We start from the raw sequence: 23,050 nt of genomic DNA on the forward strand, positions 1-23,050 counted from the left end.
ATAGGTGATAATCTTAACTACATTTTATTACTAAATTAAACGTGTCTAAAAAAAAATAAAAATAAAATATGTATAAACTTGAACATATAAAAAAAAAAAACAAAAAATAGTCACCGGGCGAGATTCGAACCCGTAACACTTGTTTAGCAGTCCGCGTCTTAACCCGCTGGACCAGACGGACAGTGGCCGGCAACACGAAATTAGCGACCATATTCTGCGTCGAAAGAAAGACGCATGAAAACTCGAAAACACGCGTTTTCCCAAACATTAGACTAATCTAGATAGATTGTATACCCCCAAAAACCCCCATATACCAAATTTCAGCAAAATCGTTAGAGCCGTTTCCGAGATCACCGATATATATATATATATATATACATATATACAAGAATTGCTCGTTTAAAGGTATAAGATATGTATGTCAGGCGTCACGGTATATCAGATAGTGATGGGACGAGCTTAACGCCTCTGACAGAGACTGGTGGGACACTTCCAAGATAGGGTACGTGGAAGAGCAAGAAGGAGGCCTTTAACCGGCAGTATTATTATTATTATTGGGGTTTCGGGCCTTTGAGTGCCACGTCGACCAGGTCGTGATCTTTTGTGACCTGTGACTAACCGGCAGTAGGACAATGGGATCATAATAAACAATAAATAGGTACCTAAGTGTATTTATGTTTTTTCTTTTTTTAATTGGCTGGTAGAGGTTTTTAATCGCCAAAAAATACAGCTGGCCCATTATAGACTTTTTGTGACCGGTAATTAGACTCGAATATGATTATAAAAATCCGAAAAGAGATGACCAAAAATAATCTGACACACTTAACAAGCCTAAGCAAGTATTGGTATGATATTCTAACAAATACCTAGTTACCTACTTGTAAACAGCGAGTGATTTGTTCCCGCTCAAGGTTAGCTCTCAGCATCATTCAGGTATTGAGTCACTCCGTTACAATGCACATAATAATTATATACATATATATACGGATATATAGTTACAGTTGATTTAATGCAGTTGAGTCAGCGTGTGCAAGAAATCGTGCGGTGTTTTTTAATGGGTATGGTTTGACCTCAATCTTGTTGGCTTTAAAAAACGTTGTACTTAAGAGTAACTGAATTTCTATTATAATTTGAGCTTTAGTTTAGTACTTTTAATGTTGAGTCAGAGATCTTAGTAAAACTGGTGAAGTCAGAAAGGGCTGTGAAGAATAGTTCATAGCATAGTAAGTCGCAATAGCTGACGTAACAAAAGTTCATAGCTTTTTATTTTGTCTTGACGAACGCATCACTGTTGCATAGTCAATTTTGACATTGATTGACTTTGCAATGCTTAACATAGGTCGATTCAAAGTTAAAAAATATTTGGTTTATATGTACACTTAACAACTTAATTTAAATTTAGACGCTCGTTTAACGATTTTTCTACAACCTGTTTGTTTAAAAATCACTTTTAGTAGGCCAATCAAATTAGATAAAAAACGCATTTAGGACCAAATCAAGGGATTTAAACGGTTTCCAGCTTGCTGGGATTTAATTCTTCGAATAAATCTAATATGATTGGCATATAGGTATCGACTAATTTTAACAGCGACAACAATAATTATGTACATAGAAAATAAAATAAAATACAAAATATATTTTTTTTGGATATGCTCACGCGTTCATCGTAATCATCACCATATCAGCCTTTTATCGCCTACTGCTGAGCATATGCCTCTCTTCCAGTCCGCCACTTACCCAGTCCTGAGCCAATCTCATCCAGAAGTGACCCGCGGTCCACCCAACGAGCCAACGCATTACTAGAAAAATGTGCTCACGCGTTGCAATAGCATAAGTAGATATTGCCAAAATATCAACTAATATGAAGTGCTACTAATTTTGTAGATACTTATTAGCGATTTTCATAATCACTCTGTCTGCGAAGTTACCCTATTTAATGCACTCCTTAAATTTTTTTGATTTATTTCTTTTTAATACCTAGATTATATTATTTTGTTTCATGTTACATACATGTTTATTCGTGTGATGAGCATGGATATTTGTTCCTGAGTCATGGGTGTTTTCTATATATTTAAGTATTTATAAATATTTATATATTATATATATCGTTGTCTAAGTACCCTCAACACAAGCCTTATTGAGCTTACTGTGGGACTTAGTCAATTTGTGTAATAATGTCTTATAATATTTATTTATACAAAGTAACTATCTTACAACAGTAAAATTACTACTCTATTGGTAACTAGTATACCTATATCTTACTCTGCCTACATGCAATACGTTGTACAAGAAATATAAGACGATTAACACCATAAGATAACTCAAATATCCATGAATAACTTACGTCAAACGACGACAAGAGACCTGAGCTTAAAGTTGACCTCAATTTTCGAGGGCACTGACTCGTATAAAACTAAACCCAACAGCACACTCAAAACCGAAACGTCACAAGTGCCATACAATATACTATAGTTAACACACCTACTGACCTATTATAAACCTTACTGCAATGAAATAAAGTCGACGAATGATTATTCAAGTGTGCTGCAGTAATATTTGACGATCTTTTTAATATGAAGCACTGCCAAATGAAGTGAGGCCTATTCGTGGGTGGACGATTACGGTCATAAATATGTATACGTACAGTCACTTTATTGCATTGACGTAAGGTAAAACATTTTATGTGAATAACACAACAAATGAAGAGGGGGTATCCCCTCTTAATTTGTACTAGAAATCGCCATAGACTGCATACGAAGCTAGAAAATATAATATCAATCCAATGTGAATAGGCATGTTGCGATTTCACACGTATGGATTTTGTTATAACGAAAATGAGACATTTGCAATAATATTTCAATGTAATTTCAATAATATTTAACATCAGCATAGAGCCTCAGAAATTGGGCCTACTTTTTATATTAGGTAACTAGATATTACGTTGTGCCTACTACGTAGTATTTGTATCATACTAAATAAATGTCAAGATGCTTTTATTAGGTTTTGCACGTGCATAACCGGTTTTGATTTGATGCAACAGTAGAACCTTTATTTTATTTATGAATGTTTTGAAAAACATTCCACTCCAATATATAAAAAAACGATGGTCCAACATTCAACAACATTTTTATTTTTATTGAATTAATTTATTTATTTCAAATTGTATATTTTAATTAGCATGCCACTAAAAATGGTGAATTGTGTTGATCCATATTATTTTAAGTCCATCACATTGTACTGACCATGATTCTAGCAAATAAAAAACTTTTGAACTTTAAAATTAATAGTTAAATTGTCCTCTAATATTTGTTAAATTTATTTATGGGACAATGTTTTTTTACGCTTAGATTTTACGTGAATATACAGTTCTGTAGTATTATTATGACCTGGCGAAAAGACAACTATATAGATAACTAAAATTATATAAGGTAGATGTACTAGTGCTCGACGCTGAACTAGTCACCGACATGGGCACTTTATTTCATGGAAATATAGGTTAAATTTGAACAACGAAGATTTTTCTGTATTCAAACTTAATCCTTGTCACTTTGACATAAAGTGCCCATGTCGAGTACTAGTGCAGCGTCGAGCACTAGTACTTCTACCTTACCTATGGCAATTATGACGTGTTTTTCCGTCGCATCTGTCATCCTGATATATTTTTGCTTTGAAAACGATTTGCGTTTGTTAATAATCGACTATTTGACTATGGCCCTGATTTTATACTACGTCGGTGGTAAGCAGTCTCCGTAGCCTATGTACCCCTGCAACTCCGGAGTTACATGGTCGTGCCGATCCTAACACTCTGCATCCTCGTTGAGCTCTGGCACCGGCAGGAACACAACACTATGAGTAGTATTTTTGGTGTATAAGAGATTTTTATCCATAATATAAGTTTTTAGGCGACATAATTGTGAATATAGATGACAATTCATAATTCTCACGGTGCTCAAGGCGACGGAATGAATAGAACTCTGTGCAAAACTGGGTTGCCTTGGAAACTAAATGTTTGCTGAATCAACATTCTTGTATAAATTGCAAGTTGTTGCAATGCTAATGCAAGATAATTTAGATTTTAATTCAATATTGATAAGAGCGAAGTTTGAATGTGACAGTTAATGTTTTTGATTGGTACAGGACAGGTAATTAACCAAAACCAACGAGGCGTGTCACCAAGAATGCCGAAAATTAAAAAATATATCTTTTTCTACTTGAATATCACAAAATATTTGATATAGGTATCTCATAGGTAAGCGTAGACCGCATCATCACTTACCATCAGGTGTGATCGTGGTCAAACGTTTGCCTATCCTCCATAAAAAAAAGATTTGATAGGCAAAATTGTTGCCATATGAAATAAGGGAAAAACAATTTTGTAACGCGACTCGCTGGTCATACAAATTACAATACCTATTAAGGCTGATCTAAGTCTTATCTCATGAAATATCTTAATTATTTAGAAATAACAATAAACTGGTATTAATTCTCAACAAAAAATCATTTGTTCACGTGTAATGAGTAAGTTTGTATAATTCTTTCGCATGAAATATGCATCGCCTTTTTCTAAAGAAAGATATTTGATTTTGATGTAATATGTCTTTGAATATAGTTAATTTAAAACAGTTTTTAGTTTTATTTTCCTCAATCAAAAAGATAACTATCAAAGTATCTATTCGTGACTAATGGTGGGTTTAAGTAGGTAAACAGTTAAGTAAATTAGTGAAACAAGTTCATTAGTAAGATGTCATTTATTACGCATTTCTGACACATCACAACAAAAAGGTAACTTAAAGACTAGCCTTCCAGATATATTTTAGAGAGGTCTGCAGTTTTCTCTAAAATATATACTCTGTTATGTATAAAAATCTAAATAATTATATACATTTCATAATTGTGATTTATATACTTAAAACTATCTTACCTAACACGTGTATAGTTTTTGCATGCAAAAAATATTTCTTTAACACATAAATTATATGATTCGATATATATTTGTACCTATATGTTTCTTTGGCATGCGATAACATTTACGAAAATATTCTACAGAAGGTGGTATACATATGTTATATCTAAAGTCCATATGAGCAGGTAAAAAAACTTATTCTAGTCCAAAATATACAATAATATGGACGGAGAATGAATGTAGCAAAAATATATATCTAAATATAAAGATGCGTAATCTATTGCATAATCGCGACCAAATACCATGGTTACGTTGGCACTTTGATATTTCAAAACATGCTTCATCGAAGCTAATAAATTATCATTCAGAAGAACACATTGCGTAACTGCCTTAGAACCAATCGGGTTCCCAAACACACATCGCTAATAACATGACAAAACACCATCGCCTCTAACAAAACAGTCGGAAAGTTCCATCGGAACTCGCGAAGATACTTCATTTAAGTTCTAAGTTCTATTTGAGGTCAAACATTTTCTCATAAACGGCCTTCTAGGCAAGTACAACATATACCTGTCCAAGGCACGCTCGCTTTCGAAGCAACTTAGAGCCAGTCTTGCGAAATCAGCGTTGGACGAGGTACATACTCGAATGGTTTTATAATTCGTCACGACTTGGAGGGGCGCGAGGCCGCATAGCTTAAGGCTTTAAACTACTAATGCTAAATTCGACCTTAGGTTGAAAGTAATACAGCTCAATTTCGAGGTTGTGTTAATGGGCTTAAGTCACTCAATTGGCTAAATATACATGATTGAGTTAGGAGGATCCTGATTAAAACCACTCAAGGCGATGGCATTTTGACCTCAACAGTCGATTTCATTATGGCAATTAAAGATCTTAACCATAATCTTAACTAAAGACACGAAGGAATGCGGAGATCTTACAATTAAAAAATAATTACTTTATGATAAACAAGTTGCCTGATTTTCCTTGATCAAGGAGACATGGGAACTTGATGCTAAATGCAGTAATCTAAAATTAATTATGCATATCGGCATATTCCATTGTCATACTTAAGTTATTTTGAACCTTACAATGCAAAGCTTTAAGTCGAGAATTGTGTGTATCTTATTGTAAACAACATGCAGATATGCATAGTTAATACTGCAATAAATCGCTTCGGATTCGTGTCGGATAAACTAAAGTCGGCGGTATAATACTGGCTAAATAACAGCTAATACTAGCACTCGGTCTCACCTTCCTTCTTCTCTGGGATATAATGTTCCACTTCCCGGAACAGATGGAACAGTCTCCAAGCGATCGCCACTCCGACGATCTCGAGAATCATCATAAGTAGTGACGCAGCGGCGACGGAGGAGCTGATAATCTTAGTGTACACTGCAGCCACTTTAGCACAGCCCACTCTTTCATTAGCTTCCTTATCCGTGAAGTCACACAAGGCTTTGTAAAGGCTATCATGACAGCATGACAAAGGCAGATCGTTTCTAAAAGCCCTGTAGTCTCGCGCGTCGTTAGCCCCGCAGCATTTCAGCTTCCTTTCAATCCATTCGTACTGCCTTGCGTGCTCCTGGTTGTTCTGTATGTTGTAAAATCCATCGTACACTGTATCCTTAATGAAACGGTCAGTATCTTCACCATCCACATACACAAATATAAGCACTGCTGATAGAACTTGAAACAGGATCAGGAAACTCATGAATCCTCCGTAAATCCCGAGAATTCCTCTGCTTTCCCGCTGCGCACCGCACCAACCACAGAAGGCGATGATGATGATCATGATCCCGAAGACGATAAACAGCCATGGCGCCACTTGAGGCCAGTAAACTCTCCAGTCAAGTAAGTAATGGTTCATATTCCGAAGCCGAACGAATTCCATTAATTGCACGAAAAACCATATTCCCGTGATAGCTGTAGCTAGCCCGAACACGGCGTAGATGATGTTGACAACGTAAAGCACGTTCTTCATAAAGTCTTCTTTAGCCATGGCGATAGGCGACCGCGCCGCTAGATCGTTGTCGACGAAATGAGGCGGCCGCGCGCGCGCAACCTCTTTTATAAACGCGCGAAGGCCATAGAGCGATCAAGTCGTGACATACATAAGATGGAGGTGATTACGTAAGCTTTTCGACAAGAATTTTGGATTAGAAAGCTATCGTCCTATTATCCTAAATTAATTATCTAAGTATGATTACAATAATTATGATCTTTAAGTGATCGTCAATTGATGACGCATCTAGCTCAACCAAAAGTGACTCATGCCTTTAATGTCGTTCTAAGGTATAATTGTAGCCATTAAGTTTAAAATGGCGTCTACAAAGATGGACTTGAGTTACTTTGGGTTTGAACAGGTAATAGTTATGAGAACCAAACTGACACATGTCTACAATACATTTACTTGAGATTCTAAGATCTAACAACGCAACAGTTAGAATTATTATGGAATGTGGTATAAAATTATAAATTGCACTTGGGTTACTTTGATATTGAACAGCTTTTACAAAATGATAACCAAAGTGACTCATACGTACGTGATCGTCAATAACAATTTAGACTATAAGATTACAGCAGTTAGGACTATAATAGAATGTACAGCAGATTGCACTTGAGTTACTTTGATTCTGAACAGTTTTATATAGTGAGAACCATAATGACTCATACGTATATGTATGTTAATGTCATTCTAAAGCCTAAGATAATAGCAGTTAGGATTACAATGGAACGTTTAATCATATGCACTTGAGTTACTTTGGATCTGAACAATTTTAAATTAATGAGACGCAAAGTGACTCATACATGCATGAATGTTAATGTTATTCTGTGCTATAAGCTTACAGCTATAAGGAGTAAAATGGAATGTATAACAAAATGCACTTATGCTACTTTAGCTCTAAGCAGTTTTAGGTTATGAGATACAAAAGGGCACAAGTCCACATCAATTGCTTCGCCATTTTAAAACATAAAACAGTAAATAAGTTTCAAATTGCGTACATATTAAATGCACTTACAATAATTTGATGCTGAACAGTTTTTAGTTTATAAGAACAAAAATGACGGAAGTAACATAGTATAATCGTTGTACAAGCATTTACAATGTTTCTGGGCGTAATGTTCAAGCGATTAACGATACATTTACGTTTACAATTAAATGGGTTGGGTCTTTTTGGCTTTTGTGCTAATGATGAATGCCATTAAACTAAATGATTCAAATAAATAGTGTCAAATGACTACACGACTTACAAAAAATTTTACGTCATTGTTTACAGAAAATGTTACTTACTCTCGCTTCCGTGAGGATAGAAACAAGCAAAACACATGCTTAATGCTAAATTAGAGTCTTTTACAGCAGCACTTTCTTGCTCTCTAATTCTCTTCCATCTATCACATCAGGTCTCCTCCTGTTCTTGATTTTCTTGGACGTTGAAAAAGCGACAGCGAGCGTTAACAACCCAATTAATGCAGTGAAAATCGAGACTCCGGATAAAACTTTGATGCCGATTCTTGCATATTGGGCTGCGACTTCTGAACATCCGTGTCTCTCGTTGGCTAGCTTGTTGGTTGTGCTACAGTCAATCGGGTAGGAATCTAGGAAATTGTACCTGATGACATCACAGCATGACTGCGGGAATTCATTCCTCCAGCTGACGTAATCTCTGGGGCTATCTGCGCCGCAGCAATATAGACGTTTCTCAACGTTTCCAAAGTACTGTTCAAGTTCAGGATGGTCTTTCATTTGCGAATATGCGTCCCAGATTGTGTCTCTGATAAAGTTATCTGTTCTGGGACCGTCGGCGCAAACTAAGGCAACTATGGCTATGCCCATTAGTAAAGCTGTAGCTACAGAGACGAATATCCCGTAAGTAGTAACCATCGACTTACTGTTTTTCTTGGCCCCGATACATCCGCAGCAGGCACTGAAGATCACAAACAGTGAAGTAACTAAGAACATCCACGGGACCGCTTGAGGCCAGTACACATTATAGTCCAGTAGGTAATGATTACTGTTACGAAGCGTTACGAACATGTTGATGTAACAGAAAAATCCGATAGAACCACTGAAGAGGATCAGTCCGAATATCGTGAAGACGACATTTAGCACGTGCAGGCCTATTTTGGAAGCCATTTTTATCACTTCGCGGCACTTGTTTTCAACTTAAACTTGTCACTGCGCGCGCGCGTCGGCTACGAAGGCTTACAATTGAATGGCGCGGGGCGAGCCACTAACTGATCTTATAGCTAGTATAGTATGTGATACTTGGTCTTGATCAAGGTTGTAAGGATTCTACGTTTGACGGATGACTCATGATGATTCATGTTTGTTTTGGCCAAAAATACGATTTGTGGAAAACTTCTTGATGGTGTACGGAATTCGAATTAAAAGGGCTCATTGTGTGGAAGCGTTATAAAATTTGAGCGTTGCTTTGTAGTACCGTAAAACTACCCAACTATAGTCCAATACTGCAATAATAATATGGTCCACAAGTTCAAAAGGAAATTAAGTATCTATACCAATGTTCCTTTCGGTTTACTTTACTTTTACCTTCCATTTATAAACATACTTTGCCTTAGAACTACAAAAATATAGTAAAATACACACCTGGACGAGAAAAATTGAGTTTATTTGTGGACCATAGTTGGGAGCTTTGGACTATAGTTGGGTGGTTTTGCGGTACTCAATCAATGTTTAGTAAATAAGAATTTTAGTTTCTAAAGATGTCATTTTTATTTAAATTAATATTGTTTTTTGTAATTAACTGGGAGTTTGTAGTGGCCCACTGTTCTCACACTTTTTAACAATGGCATACATAATTCATTTTAATACAATTGGTTTTATTTCAGACCATGTGTCAATGTTAGTTACAAATAAGTCTTCATTCAACCTAAATAATATGTTAGTAAAATGTACAAATACATATCTTATACCTTTAAACGAGCAATTCTTGTATATATATATATATATATATATATATATTTCTGTGATCTCGAAAACGGCTCTAACGATTTCGCTGAAATTTGGTATATGGGGGTTTTTGGGGGTATACAATCGATCTAGATTAGTCTTATGTTTGGTAAAACGCGTGTTTTCGAGTTTTCATGCATTTTTCTTTTCGAATCTCACCCGGTGACTAACTTTTGTTTTTTTTTATATATGTTCAATTTATACATTTCATTGAACTTTTTTGGACCCGGGTACGTCCTTAAACTACGTCCAAAAGAGAGGTATGGGCATTGTGAACTTTATCTCGCTTTGTGTGGTAGGGCACAGCCAGTGGATGTCATTCCAGATCTAGAGCAGAGCCCAACTGGGGGAAGTACCTCCACCTTACAGAAAACCGCAGCCAAATAACACTAGACCCTACTCATAGTGTTGTGTTCCTGCCGGTGAGTAAGGTTGCCAGAGCTCAACGGGGGGGTTTATGGTCGGCAACGCGCATGTAACTCATCTGGAGTTGCAGGCGTACATAGGCTACGGAGACTGCTTACCATCAGGCGAGCCGTATGCTTGTTTGCCACCGACGTAGTATAAAAAAAAATTAAATTAATAAATATGCAATTTGAATAAGATTTAGATTTATTTATTTCACAACATATGATTACAGTACAAATTACATCAATGTCAATTTATCAGAATCTATATTGTGATCGTCAGAAATAAACTTAAATAATAATATTAATTATTCGATTATTAAATTACATTATATTAAAATTATATAGAGACAAGTTGTTGTTTTTAATACTAACATTAATTAATTCCGTAACAACGAATAAAGATCAAAATGAGTGTATTTTTGAACGTTTCGTAACAGTAATTTTATTTGAAGTTAAAATTTCTTCAATTATATATCACGAGTTATCAACTTTTTCAAGCTGTGTACCGATTTTTAGTAAGATAACCTTTGTCTGTTGTTTCCAGAAAATGGTTCTCAAGTCGGGGTTAAGAGTTTGAATTGATAATGGAATAAAAACATAAACTTGATGTTGCAAGTTTAATCAAAGCAACTTCAACAAAGCAAGATAGATAATGTAATTAAAAGTTAAGTATGTAGTTACTAGATATTAAGAATGAGGTTTGCCAATAATACTCTTTATTGGCAAACCTCAGTAAAAAGATGCAAGAAAAAAAAGAAACAATTGATTAAATGTAGAGGCAGACAACAGGCGTAGGCGGCCATATCGCTAAAGAGCGATCTCTTCCAGACAACCTTTGGGCAGAGGAAACAGAGAGTTAATCGAAAAAGTAGATGTCGCTTAAACGTTATGAAGCTTACATTCACACACACAATTACAGTAAGTAGGTACTTATATGTTAAATGTTTTAAAAAAAACGTCTTGGAATTTCATGAAATTAGCGGATTGTTTTTCTTATTTCTTGTAAATGTGATAAAAACAGAACTAATAATATTATATATAGATACGGGTGGATAACGAAACGTTGTAAATTTAAAATATTGCCACTCCCGTGTCAATATATAAAGGAAGCCTGTCTAATCGTTAAGGAGAACTCTATTTTATATACCGTTGTGAGACAAGTACGAACCATTGATTTTATTGATAAAAATGTTTACATGACATTACAGTTGAACCAATGCGTCACGAAACTTAAACTAACTAATAATTATAAGTATTAACAATTATAAAACAATAATGGCACATTAACAAATTAAATTGGGACAGTTGAGCACCTAGCATCCATCGCCTCACAGATGATGAAGAAGGATGATGCACTAGATTTTTGTATTGTGCCCTCAACCATATGAGGGCACAATACAAAAATCTAGTGCATCATCCTTCTTGCGGCTGTTACATTTATAAGAAAAACTGCTATAACATGTGCATAACCGTGAACAATTTACGTAATGAAATTAAATTAGAAAATATTTTTTTTTAAATTAAGTTGAAAAACTGGTTGCAAGAAAAGTGTTTTTATAGTATTAAGGAATACTTGAATGAATATAATTAGGTGTAATAAGTATTGTACATATTGTATTTAGTAAGTAAGCGATGCTCTTAGCAGCACATTGCATGTTGTACTTGCATGTATTATTTGCACACCTGCATGCAGGTTGAATACGATGGACCTATTTTAAATTTTAAGATCTGTAATTGTACCGTGTTCATGCAAATAAATAATTTTAAATTTGAATTTGAAATATAATAGCATATTTTTCAAAATTGATACCTATCTTCCCTAATAGTTGATTAGGAGAAAATAGAGTGGAAAGATTGAAATACGGCCCCATTCGAATAATGCTTATTAGATATTATACCGATACGATACTGATCTATCAAAAGTGACATTTCATCAACCAAAAATGTCACTTTTGACACCGACTGATCAGTATCGTATCGGTGTGACATCTTAGAAGCATTGTTCGAAACAGGCTCATAGTTGTCATAAAAGGGGCGGGGTTATTATTTTTTATTATATGACATCTATTTAAGTTTTTAATTTATTTAAGCAGTGTTACTACTCCAAATAAAATATTAAAATATTTCATTACCTAAATAATTTGATTTTTTACCAAAACGTTTTAAACAGAAGTTGTTGAAGACGCAGATGAAAGCTAGTCTGTATCTTTCTAGAATCTTTAAACATCTTAAAATCAGTTTTATATATACCTAACCATATAGGTATAAGCACAGTGAATCAGTACAGAAAACCCTACAGATTCGTGATGATATATAATTATCTCCAACAATGGGCACGTGTGTGGCGTCACGTGTTGCAAATGAGACAGGTGATGTTATCATAGTCGGTCTTTGTCATACTTCCTCGCTTCTTGCGGAAATAAATGCGCATCTATTTATATACATACTATATATGTAGAAGTTAACATAATTTGCAGGCCCATTCGAAACATGCACCTGACATCAAGACAATTCGGATTAATATTGGAATCATATCAGTTAGCTGAATCTCGCTCGCATGAAGAGGCAAGTATACTACATGACACATGACCGCCTATACAAAAAGTGAACACGCTTTCCGTTTCTAAATATTTTCCAGTCTCCATGTTTTTTTAGTATGTTATTTACACAATGAAAAACTAGGTTTATAGGTTTTCCTTTTTTTTATTTGTAAAACATTTTTTTTTCCAAATAAGCGAAACCTAGAAAATATTATGATATTTTCGCGTTAGAAATTGATTGCAATTTGAAAACGGCCAAGTTTTTAGGCATTAAAAAGTATTCTGGCCCAACTGATATAATTGCAGTGTGATTCAAATATCATTTTTCTGTCAGGTCCACGTTCGAATTGAAGAAAAGAAGAAAAATTTAACGGTATTTCAATGTATTTTTTCTTTCTTTTTCTATTTTGCAAAAAATCAGTGTTTCTCTCGTTTGATTTTGTATTATGTTTTTTTGTCATTTTATTATTTGTATTTTCTGTGTGTATTGTAGCAAACTAATTCAAGGACTATCTATGTATTTATCAATCACGAAGATAAATCGTCGAGGTTGTATTAAAATCAGTCCAAAACCGTTACAATTCTCAATCTCAAAACGGGTTACATATTTTAGTTAAATATAAAGAAATGTCAAATGAAAAAACTTTTTTGAAACGTATAACGTAAAATTACGTCCCTTAATAATTATTTATATTATAAACCTTTATTGCACAAAATACAAAAAAATACAAATGGTGGACTTAATGTCTAAAGCCATTCTTTACCAGTCAACCATAGGGCTAAACAGAGAAGTAATAAAAATGTTAAAAGAAAAAAGTAAGTAATTAGTATGTTTTTAAATGAAAGTCTTAGCAATAATCTATTACCTATTAGTGATGTCAAATTTTACAATGTCGAGGCATTTAATTAGTAAATGAAGTACAAATTAAGCAAATATAGTGACGTCATTATAATTAATTATATAATTTGTTCGTTAATGTATGTTAGCGCGTTCTGAGTAATTCATTAAAAGCTTTCCAACACATTCACAAATGCAACACCACACTAGTCAGTTGCACTTTTTGTTGTATTTTTACTTCCTTACTTCGTAGTTTACGGAAGTATTTTTTATTTTATTTTAGTGTTGTACACAATCCACATTTTACACAATTCGCGTAGACTTCCGGTTTTTTATGCAAGCACGTATAAGGATTGGGTGTCACTTAGTTTCCGAGAAACGTCAACATATAAGGTGATGTCCCTTCTTAGTACACCTTGAACTTGGTCGTGTAATTTATTATATGCTGTGTCATAATGCGTACTTTAGATTTCGCCTAATCTAAATTTGACAAAATAAAGTGTGAAATTCGTACATTTTTATACTTGACATTTAATCAAAATTTACGAAGAGCCCAACTGGGGAAGTACCTTACAAAATGTGGCTGGGGCGGCAACGCGCATGTAACACATCTGGAGAAGCACGTGTCCATAGGCTACGAAGACTGCTTACTATCAGGCGGGCCGTATGCTTGTTTGTCACCGACATAGTATTAAAAAAAAAAATAGGCAATTTCGATTTGTATACATTTAAAATATTTAGAATGGAATGGGAGACCTCTTTAATGGCCCCTGGGCGGGTAAAAGTTAAGATGACATTTCCACACTTTGCAATAGCAAACGCCATGCAGTGTTATCTTGGTACGACTCTAGTTTGAAACCGCAAAGCGGGTAAATTAAAGGGACTGCAGAGGTCCACCACAAAATCTGGTTATTTTATGTTTTCAGGATAATTTAACTTAATATATATATCAGGGGACAAAGCGATAATTAACCGCAGATTTTACCGCATGAGTTTGAATTATTTAATAAGTTCCTTTTTTTTAATACTCAGTGTTGTGTCCCTGCCGGTGAGTAAGGTTGCCAGAGCTCAACGTGGGTGTGTTAGGGTCGGCAACGCGCATGTAACTCCTCCTGAGTTGTAGGTGTCCATAGGCTACGGTAACCGCTTAACACCAGGCCGGCCGTATGCTTATTTGCCACCGACGTATTAAAAAAAAAAAAGGTAAACGTACTAGTGCTCGACATGCTCACGCGCAATAGATGACACCCTGCTGTCACCTCTATTGACAGTGACTTAGGTTTAAAGATGACATGTACTGGGACCGTGACAAGTACTAGTACCACTTTTACCTTTGTTATATGCACATTTTTTTCTCAACAGTGTGTGCTCGAACTCAATTTTTTGCAAGAACCTATTTTTATGTTCCTTGTTCCGTTTTCTCTCTATTTATGTGTATCCATCTCGGGAAATTTTACAAAATTCTACAACAAAATTGGTTAACTGGTAAAGAATGCCTTAAGGCATTAAGTCCGCCATTTGTACCTTCATGTATTGTGCAATAAAGATTTTATTTATTTAAATAAAATTCCACTAGAAATTTATAAGCTCTCGGATGCAAAATTTAAAACAATTATAAAACAATTAGTGCTTGTTTTATAATTGTTTTAAATTTTGCATCCGTGATGAGCTTATAAATTTCTAGTGGAATTTTATTGATATAGTCCTGTGATATAGTCCTTAACTCTATAATATGCTAGAGCATATTATAGAGTTAAGGACTATATCACAGATCGGGATATATGGAAAAGTACATAAGTGACAAACCAAGTAACGGTTAAATAATTGAAATATATTTTATTGTTATTTTATGCTATGTATACCAATTATATGTTTTTTTTGTAATGAATAACGGCTATGTATTTGATGTAGGTATGTTTGTGATTGTTTAATTTAATTTGAATTCTGTACAAATTTACTTTTTTGACATTCATGGGTGCATTATGTTAATGCCTAAATTGAAGAAAATTGGATTGAATTGAATAAGCGTATTTTATGATACTTACCCACAGTTGTTAGTTTTGAGTATTAATCACAATTTTGACGCATGTGGAGTTTACCTTTAAGCGATTATAGTAAACACCCTATAATGGAACAGGCACCAGTAATAGAATGGTATAGACAAATGCTGTAAAACAAGTTTAATTTTTAATTGATATTTTGTTATTTTGAAAATAAATGGCGCCATACATTCCATGACTGGAGCAAAAAACGACAGTTTTAATTGGTTAATTAATATAGAAACCAATTGCAGTAGCTTTCATTAAATGCATAGAAAACATAAAGGAAGATTTGGACATTCGACTTTTAAAGTGTAAAGCGGTAGGAATTTTACAGGCGTCGGTGAAATATCAAAAACACTCCGAATTTTCTCGAAAACGGATGATTTTACTTGAACTCAATAAGGATGAATGCATGTAATTTATGTTTAGCATTGATGTAAATAATTGTTGGTAAACCTTAATTTAACCCGTATTACAGGCGCGGATACAAGATTTGGCTTAGGGGGGGGCCATTTTGAGAAAATCATATATTTTTGGTAAAAAATAAAATTTACTCAATTTAGTAATGTGAGAGCCAGGGTTTTAGGGGGGGGGCCATTGCCCCTATGCCCCCCCCCCCCCCCCTTGTATCCGCGCCTGCCGTATTAGAAGGACTAGGGCTAAAATCATATTTGAAAGAACAATTTGCGTTCAAGCCGGATATTTTGACAACTTACATCATCTACGATAATCCACATCACTCATCAAACAAACTATCGAGTAAACAGCATAGTGACTAGTGACAAGATATGAATAACAAAGTTCATTGGCCTTGCATCTTGAACAAAACAAAAACACCTTAATCACTCATATCCTTTTACACATTCCTTATCACTTTTCAACTTCAACTCTTTTCCTATTATTTAAGATTCAAATTCGTTCAACTGTTTCGTTTTGGTTCAATGTTCTTTTGAATGACTTAGAACTGCAATAACTCTTCTCTTTCCAATAAACTTGTTAGAAAAGGACAGTCGTTCTTTTGTTGAATTGGTACGTCTTTTGTGTCATAATGAGTGTTATTTCGAAGTATGTTTTCGGGTTGGCCTTGTTTGGCGATAACTGGTGTAATTAGCCTACAACAAGCACTGTTTGTTTAGCATCCTTGTGTTACTACCGTGGTATTTTTGTGGGTATTAATTGCGTAGTTAAATGTGTTCTTGAACGCAGCACCAGTATTTCCTAATTCAATAAATAAGGTATAGTTGAGTGATATCATACTACTTGTGGACTACCTTAACCACCGATACGACCTTCAAACCTGCAAGAAAAGAGCGTATCCTATCTTAAAGGCCGGAAACGCACTTACAACCCCACTGGTGTTGCGGGTGTCCATGGGCATCGCTTACCATCAGGTGATCCGTTTGGTCGTTTACCTCCTGTATCATAAAAAAGTTACCGTAGCCTATAGATGCCTGCAACTCCAGACGTGTTATGTTAGTGCTATAATTATGCTATTAAGTCCTTAGTCTGACAATTACTTGTAGGGTCACAGACCTCAATACTGACGGTGTGAAGTATCCAATGTAATCCATCCAAAATAAGCCCTAAATAAATCAACATTTTAAGTCCGCTACTGTACGCATTTTCTTAATTTGACGGTTAAGTAAAATTTGAAAGTCGGGTTTCAAAATTATAATCAAACACACAGAAAAAGGGTTTTTATGTAAGTACTAATATAGGATGTAAGTTGTTTTGATTAACTAACAAAATATGGATCGGATGGTCTGAAATAAACAAATTTTATTTATTAACTTGGACCGAATTCACAATCCACTTAACGATTTTTTTACATGCCCTCCTACCCTCCACAATTTTTCAAAAATCTATAGATGCTTCGCTGACCACTGGAAAAGAAAACATTATGTAACCTTTTATTCTTCCTATCGTCTGATCTTACGATTCCAAAAGGTATCTACGACGCTCGAGTAACTCCATATTTAGCGTCCCTGGCGTCCCTACAACAACAACTCGACCGTTCACAGTCGAGTGCCCGCGAATAGTCAAGTTGCTGTTTACGCCAGTTACGCACTGTCACGCCCTGTGAGCGCATCTGGTCAATGTCATCTCTGTTGCGCATCAATGATAGTTCTAATGGTGTGTTTGTATTTGTAATTTAAAATAGATTTATATAGGGTAAAGTCAGATATGACATTTCTTATATGTGACCGAAACCGGCAAAACGAACCACTTTGTCGCTTGCCATAAGAATGAGATTTGCTTGTATTTTTATACGAATAACCTGTCAAGGCATCTTCATCAGGACAAGCGACAAAGTGGGACGTTTTGCCGGTTTAGATCACATATGTGTATGTGTCTCGTATATGTGTTATTTAAATTATTATTATGTGTTCGAAACACGAAAGTATTAAATTTTATATGACATTTCTTAGTTTTAAAAACCCACCGAGGGTTCCGTACTTTTACATAAGTAATCACCATATTCCCATACCACTGACTCCATACCATAACATACCATAGATCTAATTGTAGTATCCATGAAAACATCTCGTTGAAAATGCACTTTGTTACAAAAAGCCACAGTATAGCTACTCGTTCCCACTATTTTCCCACGGAGAGCGTATTGACAGTAAAACAATGGACCAAGAAATATGCTACTGGTTATTACACAAAGAAAACATTATGTAACCTTTTCTAAGCCTTATGTTCTCGAAATAAGGTTGATTTCAAGTCAAATTATAAATAGCTATTACATACGTTGTGTTGTATCTTGTATTCAACTTGTAAACGCATAAAAGCCGTAACTACCATCGGAAAACGAGTTAGAATTTGGAATTAGTTGTACGAGAACAGTAGAACATGGTAAACAATTGAATGGATTTCCATTGGCTGTATGTTTATTCATTTTAGAGGAAAACTTAGTTCGAATCTGTAAGTACACACATGTGACCGCAGCCGGCAAAACGTCCCATTTTGTCGCTTTCCATAAGGACGCCTTGACAGGTTAACGCTTATCCTTATGGCAAGCGACAAAGTGGGACGTTTTGCCGGCCGTGGGCACGTATTAAGAACAAATAACAAGTGATAACTGCTTACTGACAGCTTAATTGGAAGATGTAGTCACCAAAGCAACGTGTTTCCATTTCACTCGAATCAACTTTTTGACCGACAGTTTTGAGCGTCTATTGTGTTACTCAAAATGTTTCTGGAGTTACCAAGAAATCGAGCTTCTAATATACATACCTGTTTATTAGGTTTAACGGTTAACGGAAAAAAATCAGCTTTAAATAATGCCTCAGCATTATGTAAATCTGAAATTTTACAACAAAGTTTAAAAGTTGTGGACAGATTTGAGTCGGTCAAAACGTTGATTCGCCCAGTTACAAATATGTGTGACCACATTACCTAATAAATTAATTTCCAAAACAAACTCGTTTTTAGGGTTCCGTAGCCAAATGGCAAAAAACGGAACCCTTATAGATTCGTCATGTCCGTCTGTCTGTCCGATTATGTCACAGCCACTTTTTTTGGAATGAAAGAAAGTCGAAAATATGAAAACATGAAGTGCTTTATTTTAATTTTGTTAAAACAATTTCTTTTTTTCTATCCATTGAACTAAACACAAACTATTTTTTAAGTTTGTGCTTGATACATTTTTTTAATTTGATCTCTTACAGATGAAGTAAATAATATTTTCCCATAGTATTTTCTCGGAAATGTTCTTATTTATCAATGCTATGTCATACGAGTAGTATGACACATTCGTACCTACGTTTAACTAATACACACAACACAAATTTTATTAAGCTTACTATGGGACTACGTCCATCTATGTATACATATAAAATTTTCGTCATTTATTCATCTGCTAGATTGAAAGTTAAAAAATTGGTACGCGAGTTGCAAGACTGGAGACCGTTTAAAGACGATACGCAGGCTGTACTACGTTGTTTTACGTTACAAAATGTATAACGTTGACATAACCCTGTTACCGTATTTCATGGCCAATACTGACGACTCAGACAGACCGTTTGACCAAATTGAGTGTTCTATCAATGGTTTGATCAAGGCTTAACAATTGACCGTTAACTGCTAAATTACTAGCAATTAAAAGAAGGTTAGTGCAAACCGCTTCTTCCTGATGTAGCAAGAGTCACGTAAAAAAAAGGTTTTTTTTTTTTTTTTAATCACGCAATTGCGTAATTGGGATAGCTTCGAAAGCGAATTTTGAAAAGGGCAATAAAACCAGAACGCTTACTAAAGCATCTTGTACTGATCGTAGAGTAGAAAGTTCTAGTTTTATACACCGTGGGAACGAGTAACCCGACAGATTTCAAAGGTATAATCTTAACCGCATTCGAAGACAAGAATGTAATTTAAAGTTTTCTGAAATCGGTCTGTGTAGTAACAGTGAAAAACACCTTTTGGCTACGGCGCTGGTACATTAAAGTTAAAAAAAAAAAACTTGCAAAATGTATCTGTTTATAAACAAAATTTTACTTATTGGTTGTAATGTTTTTTCTTTCCGCATAGATGTAAAAAGAAAGAAAATGTCGTGTGCAGAAAATACACAAATACATTTTTTTTCGGAATTGACAAGAAGTCAATACATATTTTTGCTCCTTAAACCTCAGGCATGCGTGGTTAAAATCTGTTAATCTAGATATTAGTGGCGTTTAAAATTATCACCTTTTGAAATTGTCCCAAAATACCTTACATATTATATTTAGGGACCACTGACATTTATAAAGAGGAAGTTTAGGTGATGCTGCGTAACAAACCAGGATTAAAAATTAAATCACTAGTATTTAAGTAATTCATGTTTTATTCGACTATATTGCAGTTCCTGTTTTACTCTTAATTATAAATATTTACAATCCAAAAGTTAATCTTCGAAAACATAATGAAATTTAATTATTATTAACAAAATAAAACTATAAATTCAAAATAAAGATCTGTTTTTAAATAAGTAAATGCTTCTTAATTGTACTTTTATATTATTATGTTCTATATAAACATTACCATTATTCAAAAAACGGAATCTTCTCACGGTTCCTTGTTTATACATATTTGTAATGTGTGTATTTGTAAAATGCAATCAAAATCTATATATAAACATATATAATTATGAGTATTTGAACAAAAATATATTTTATAAATGTCTGTATATTTTTAAAATTATACCAATTAAGTATATTGTTTATATCCTGTCAAGAAAATACTACTTATCTATAATTTTTATGATCTATATTTACTAATATTATTCACTATTAATATCACGTAAACTACATTACTAACTTATAATATAACGTAACTTTCGGTACAACATCAGCAACAATTTTTTAAATATTGTCTATACAATAAAAAAATATTATTTTAGGTGGATTCTGTGCTGAATGGAATGTGCGAATGGTAATGTTTTATAAAATATAACAAAAACCTTTTGTTTCGTAAAATAATGGCATAATGAGTGTAGGTAGAACAATTGTTAATTCATTTGTCCTCTACAAAGGTATGAGAACGAACAAACTAACAAATTTATCTATTATGTCAATTAAAAGCAAATTCTTCCTCACACACTATGACCTTGTTTGTTTCATTTTAATACTGTTAAGTATTACTATGTCTTTTCAGTATGTATGTTTTTACCATCCGAGAATAAATATCAATATTTGCTTTTACACTTAGATTTATTACGAGACCATTTTCAATCAAAACATTAAAAACAACACAACAATTTAAGAATTTACAGTGAATGTTTTTATTGTTACTTTCATTTAATTTGTCTTTTAATTAGCTAATAAACTAGCATTACTTTAAAATCACACTATTTTACATAAGTAAAGAGTAAATTACAATATACCTATCTTTGGTTATCTCACCACTAGCTTCCTACAATAAATATTAAACATTCTCACACACACATGAACACATTCAAAACATTTAAATTAGTAAACATCAAGAACATTTTTGCAACTAACCTTTGAACTATTGTACAAGTTGCAAAAAAAAATACCTCAACTTTACAAATACTGAAACTTCTTTAAAGTTTTCAAAATAAAACTTTAGAAGTTTCATCCCAACGCGGCGGGATATTAAAGCTTGACTCATTTCATAAAACACAACACTTTACAAAAGTCCTTTCTTCGTCTCGATGTCCGTCGCTTCATACACTGCTGGCTTTTTCTTCAGTCCTATCGATAATGCTAAAGTAGCTACTAAACTTAAGATTCCAAAGAAGGCTGCGACGGCAGCAGCCGCAGCTAAAACTCTTAGGAATAATCTGCTGTAAGAAACAACTACTTTTACACAGCCATGCCTATCAGTAGCCTCCTTGGATGTGAATTCGCATTTTTGATTAGAATCTTCTGAATATCCGCAGCAGGATTGAGGTAAATAATGCACGCCATGAGGCCTATAGCTTGATGATCCTTCAGCGCCGCAGCAACCAAGCCAGCTTTCGATCCTTGAGAACATCTCCTGGTGATTCTGACTCGTTTTCGCTTCAGAAAATCCGTCTGTTAGCGCGTCAATCAAATACACGTCTGTTTCTTCATTATCGCCATATTTCAACGTTAAGGCAGCACAGGTTATAAGCACTATTAAGGTGATCAGGATAAAGATAGACTGCATAATTGTGAAGCCCTTGTTGTTCTTCGAAGCAGTGCAGCAGCCACAGCAGCTGACGAAGATCACGAAGATCCCAGCCAAGCAAGCGACGACTGGTATCACTTGAGGCCAATACAAGCTGAAGTCCAATTTATAATGATGGGTGTTCCTCAAGGCAGTAAACTGGGCCACGTATATACAAAACGCGACACCACCGAGGAATAACGCGAGCCCGAAAAGGGCGTAGAGAATATTTAGGATATAAAGAATTACTTTACGCATTTTGGCGTTTGTTTTAACGGGAGCGGTTCGTATGGCGCCGAACAATATAATGGCGTGTATAGCAATTGTCTCGTTTTATAAGCGGGACAGTTTCCTGCGTGAATCAGCCTATGACGACAATGATTGGTCCACTCAATGGGTCTGACCGCGGTCAATATTTTTAGCTAGAGTCTTAGCATGTTGAAGTGTTATAGATAGTTCCTTAGACTTAAATTGAAAGAGTAAGAACTAATTAAGGTTATTTTTAGAGTGGGTTGATTAAAACCGCCTGTTTCAATTAAATATTAAAGTGCTTATTTTTAAAGTATTGAAGTTATCTTTTACAATTAATCTTAAGCGCCAATCAAAAAGTTAATTCGTTGGTTTATTTTTTTTGTAAATTATCGCACTAGTTAAAAACCTTCCAGGCTAAATATAATATAATAATAATAAAATGCTTTATTGCACACTACAA

General features: G+C 34.5%; 3 protein-coding genes across 3 annotated transcripts; all 3 read right to left on the reverse strand.

Annotated features, from left to right (window-relative positions):
• Nucleotides 1-4,733: 4,733 nt before the first annotated feature.
• Nucleotides 4,734-7,779, reverse strand: LOC133531180 (CD63 antigen-like). Its single transcript, XM_061869315.1, has one exon. It carries the CDS (start codon nucleotides 6,903-6,905, stop codon nucleotides 6,141-6,143), a length of 765 nt encoding a protein of 254 aa, XP_061725299.1. The 5' UTR covers nucleotides 6,906-7,779; the 3' UTR covers nucleotides 4,734-6,140.
• Nucleotides 7,780-7,916: 137 nt separating this feature from the next.
• Nucleotides 7,917-9,126, reverse strand: LOC133531179 (tetraspanin-12-like). Its single transcript, XM_061869314.1, has one exon. The coding sequence runs from the start codon at nucleotides 9,039-9,041 to the stop codon at nucleotides 8,259-8,261; it is 783 nt and encodes a 260-aa protein (XP_061725298.1). The 5' UTR covers nucleotides 9,042-9,126; the 3' UTR covers nucleotides 7,917-8,258.
• Nucleotides 9,127-20,850: 11,724 nt separating this feature from the next.
• LOC133531077 (CD63 antigen-like) lies at nucleotides 20,851-22,764 on the reverse strand. The gene has a single exon (XM_061869174.1). The coding sequence runs from the start codon at nucleotides 22,594-22,596 to the stop codon at nucleotides 21,835-21,837; it is 762 nt and encodes a 253-aa protein (XP_061725158.1). The 5' UTR covers nucleotides 22,597-22,764; the 3' UTR covers nucleotides 20,851-21,834.
• Nucleotides 22,765-23,050: the final 286 nt, after the last annotated feature.

Source organism: Cydia pomonella, chromosome 24, assembly GCF_033807575.1.
Source record: "Cydia pomonella isolate Wapato2018A chromosome 24, ilCydPomo1, whole genome shotgun sequence".
Taxonomy (NCBI): Eukaryota; Metazoa; Arthropoda; class Insecta; order Lepidoptera; family Tortricidae; genus Cydia; species Cydia pomonella.

Bases quoted from the DNA above. Each gene is read 5' to 3' on its own strand.
- LOC133531077 (XM_061869174.1), bottom strand. From the start codon at position 22,596: ATGCGTAAAGTAATTCTTTATATCCTAAATATTCTCTACGCCCTTTTC.
- LOC133531179 (XM_061869314.1), bottom strand. From the start codon at position 9,041: ATGGCTTCCAAAATAGGCCTGCACGTGCTAAATGTCGTCTTCACGATA.
- LOC133531180 (XM_061869315.1), bottom strand. From the start codon at position 6,905: ATGGCTAAAGAAGACTTTATGAAGAACGTGCTTTACGTTGTCAACATC.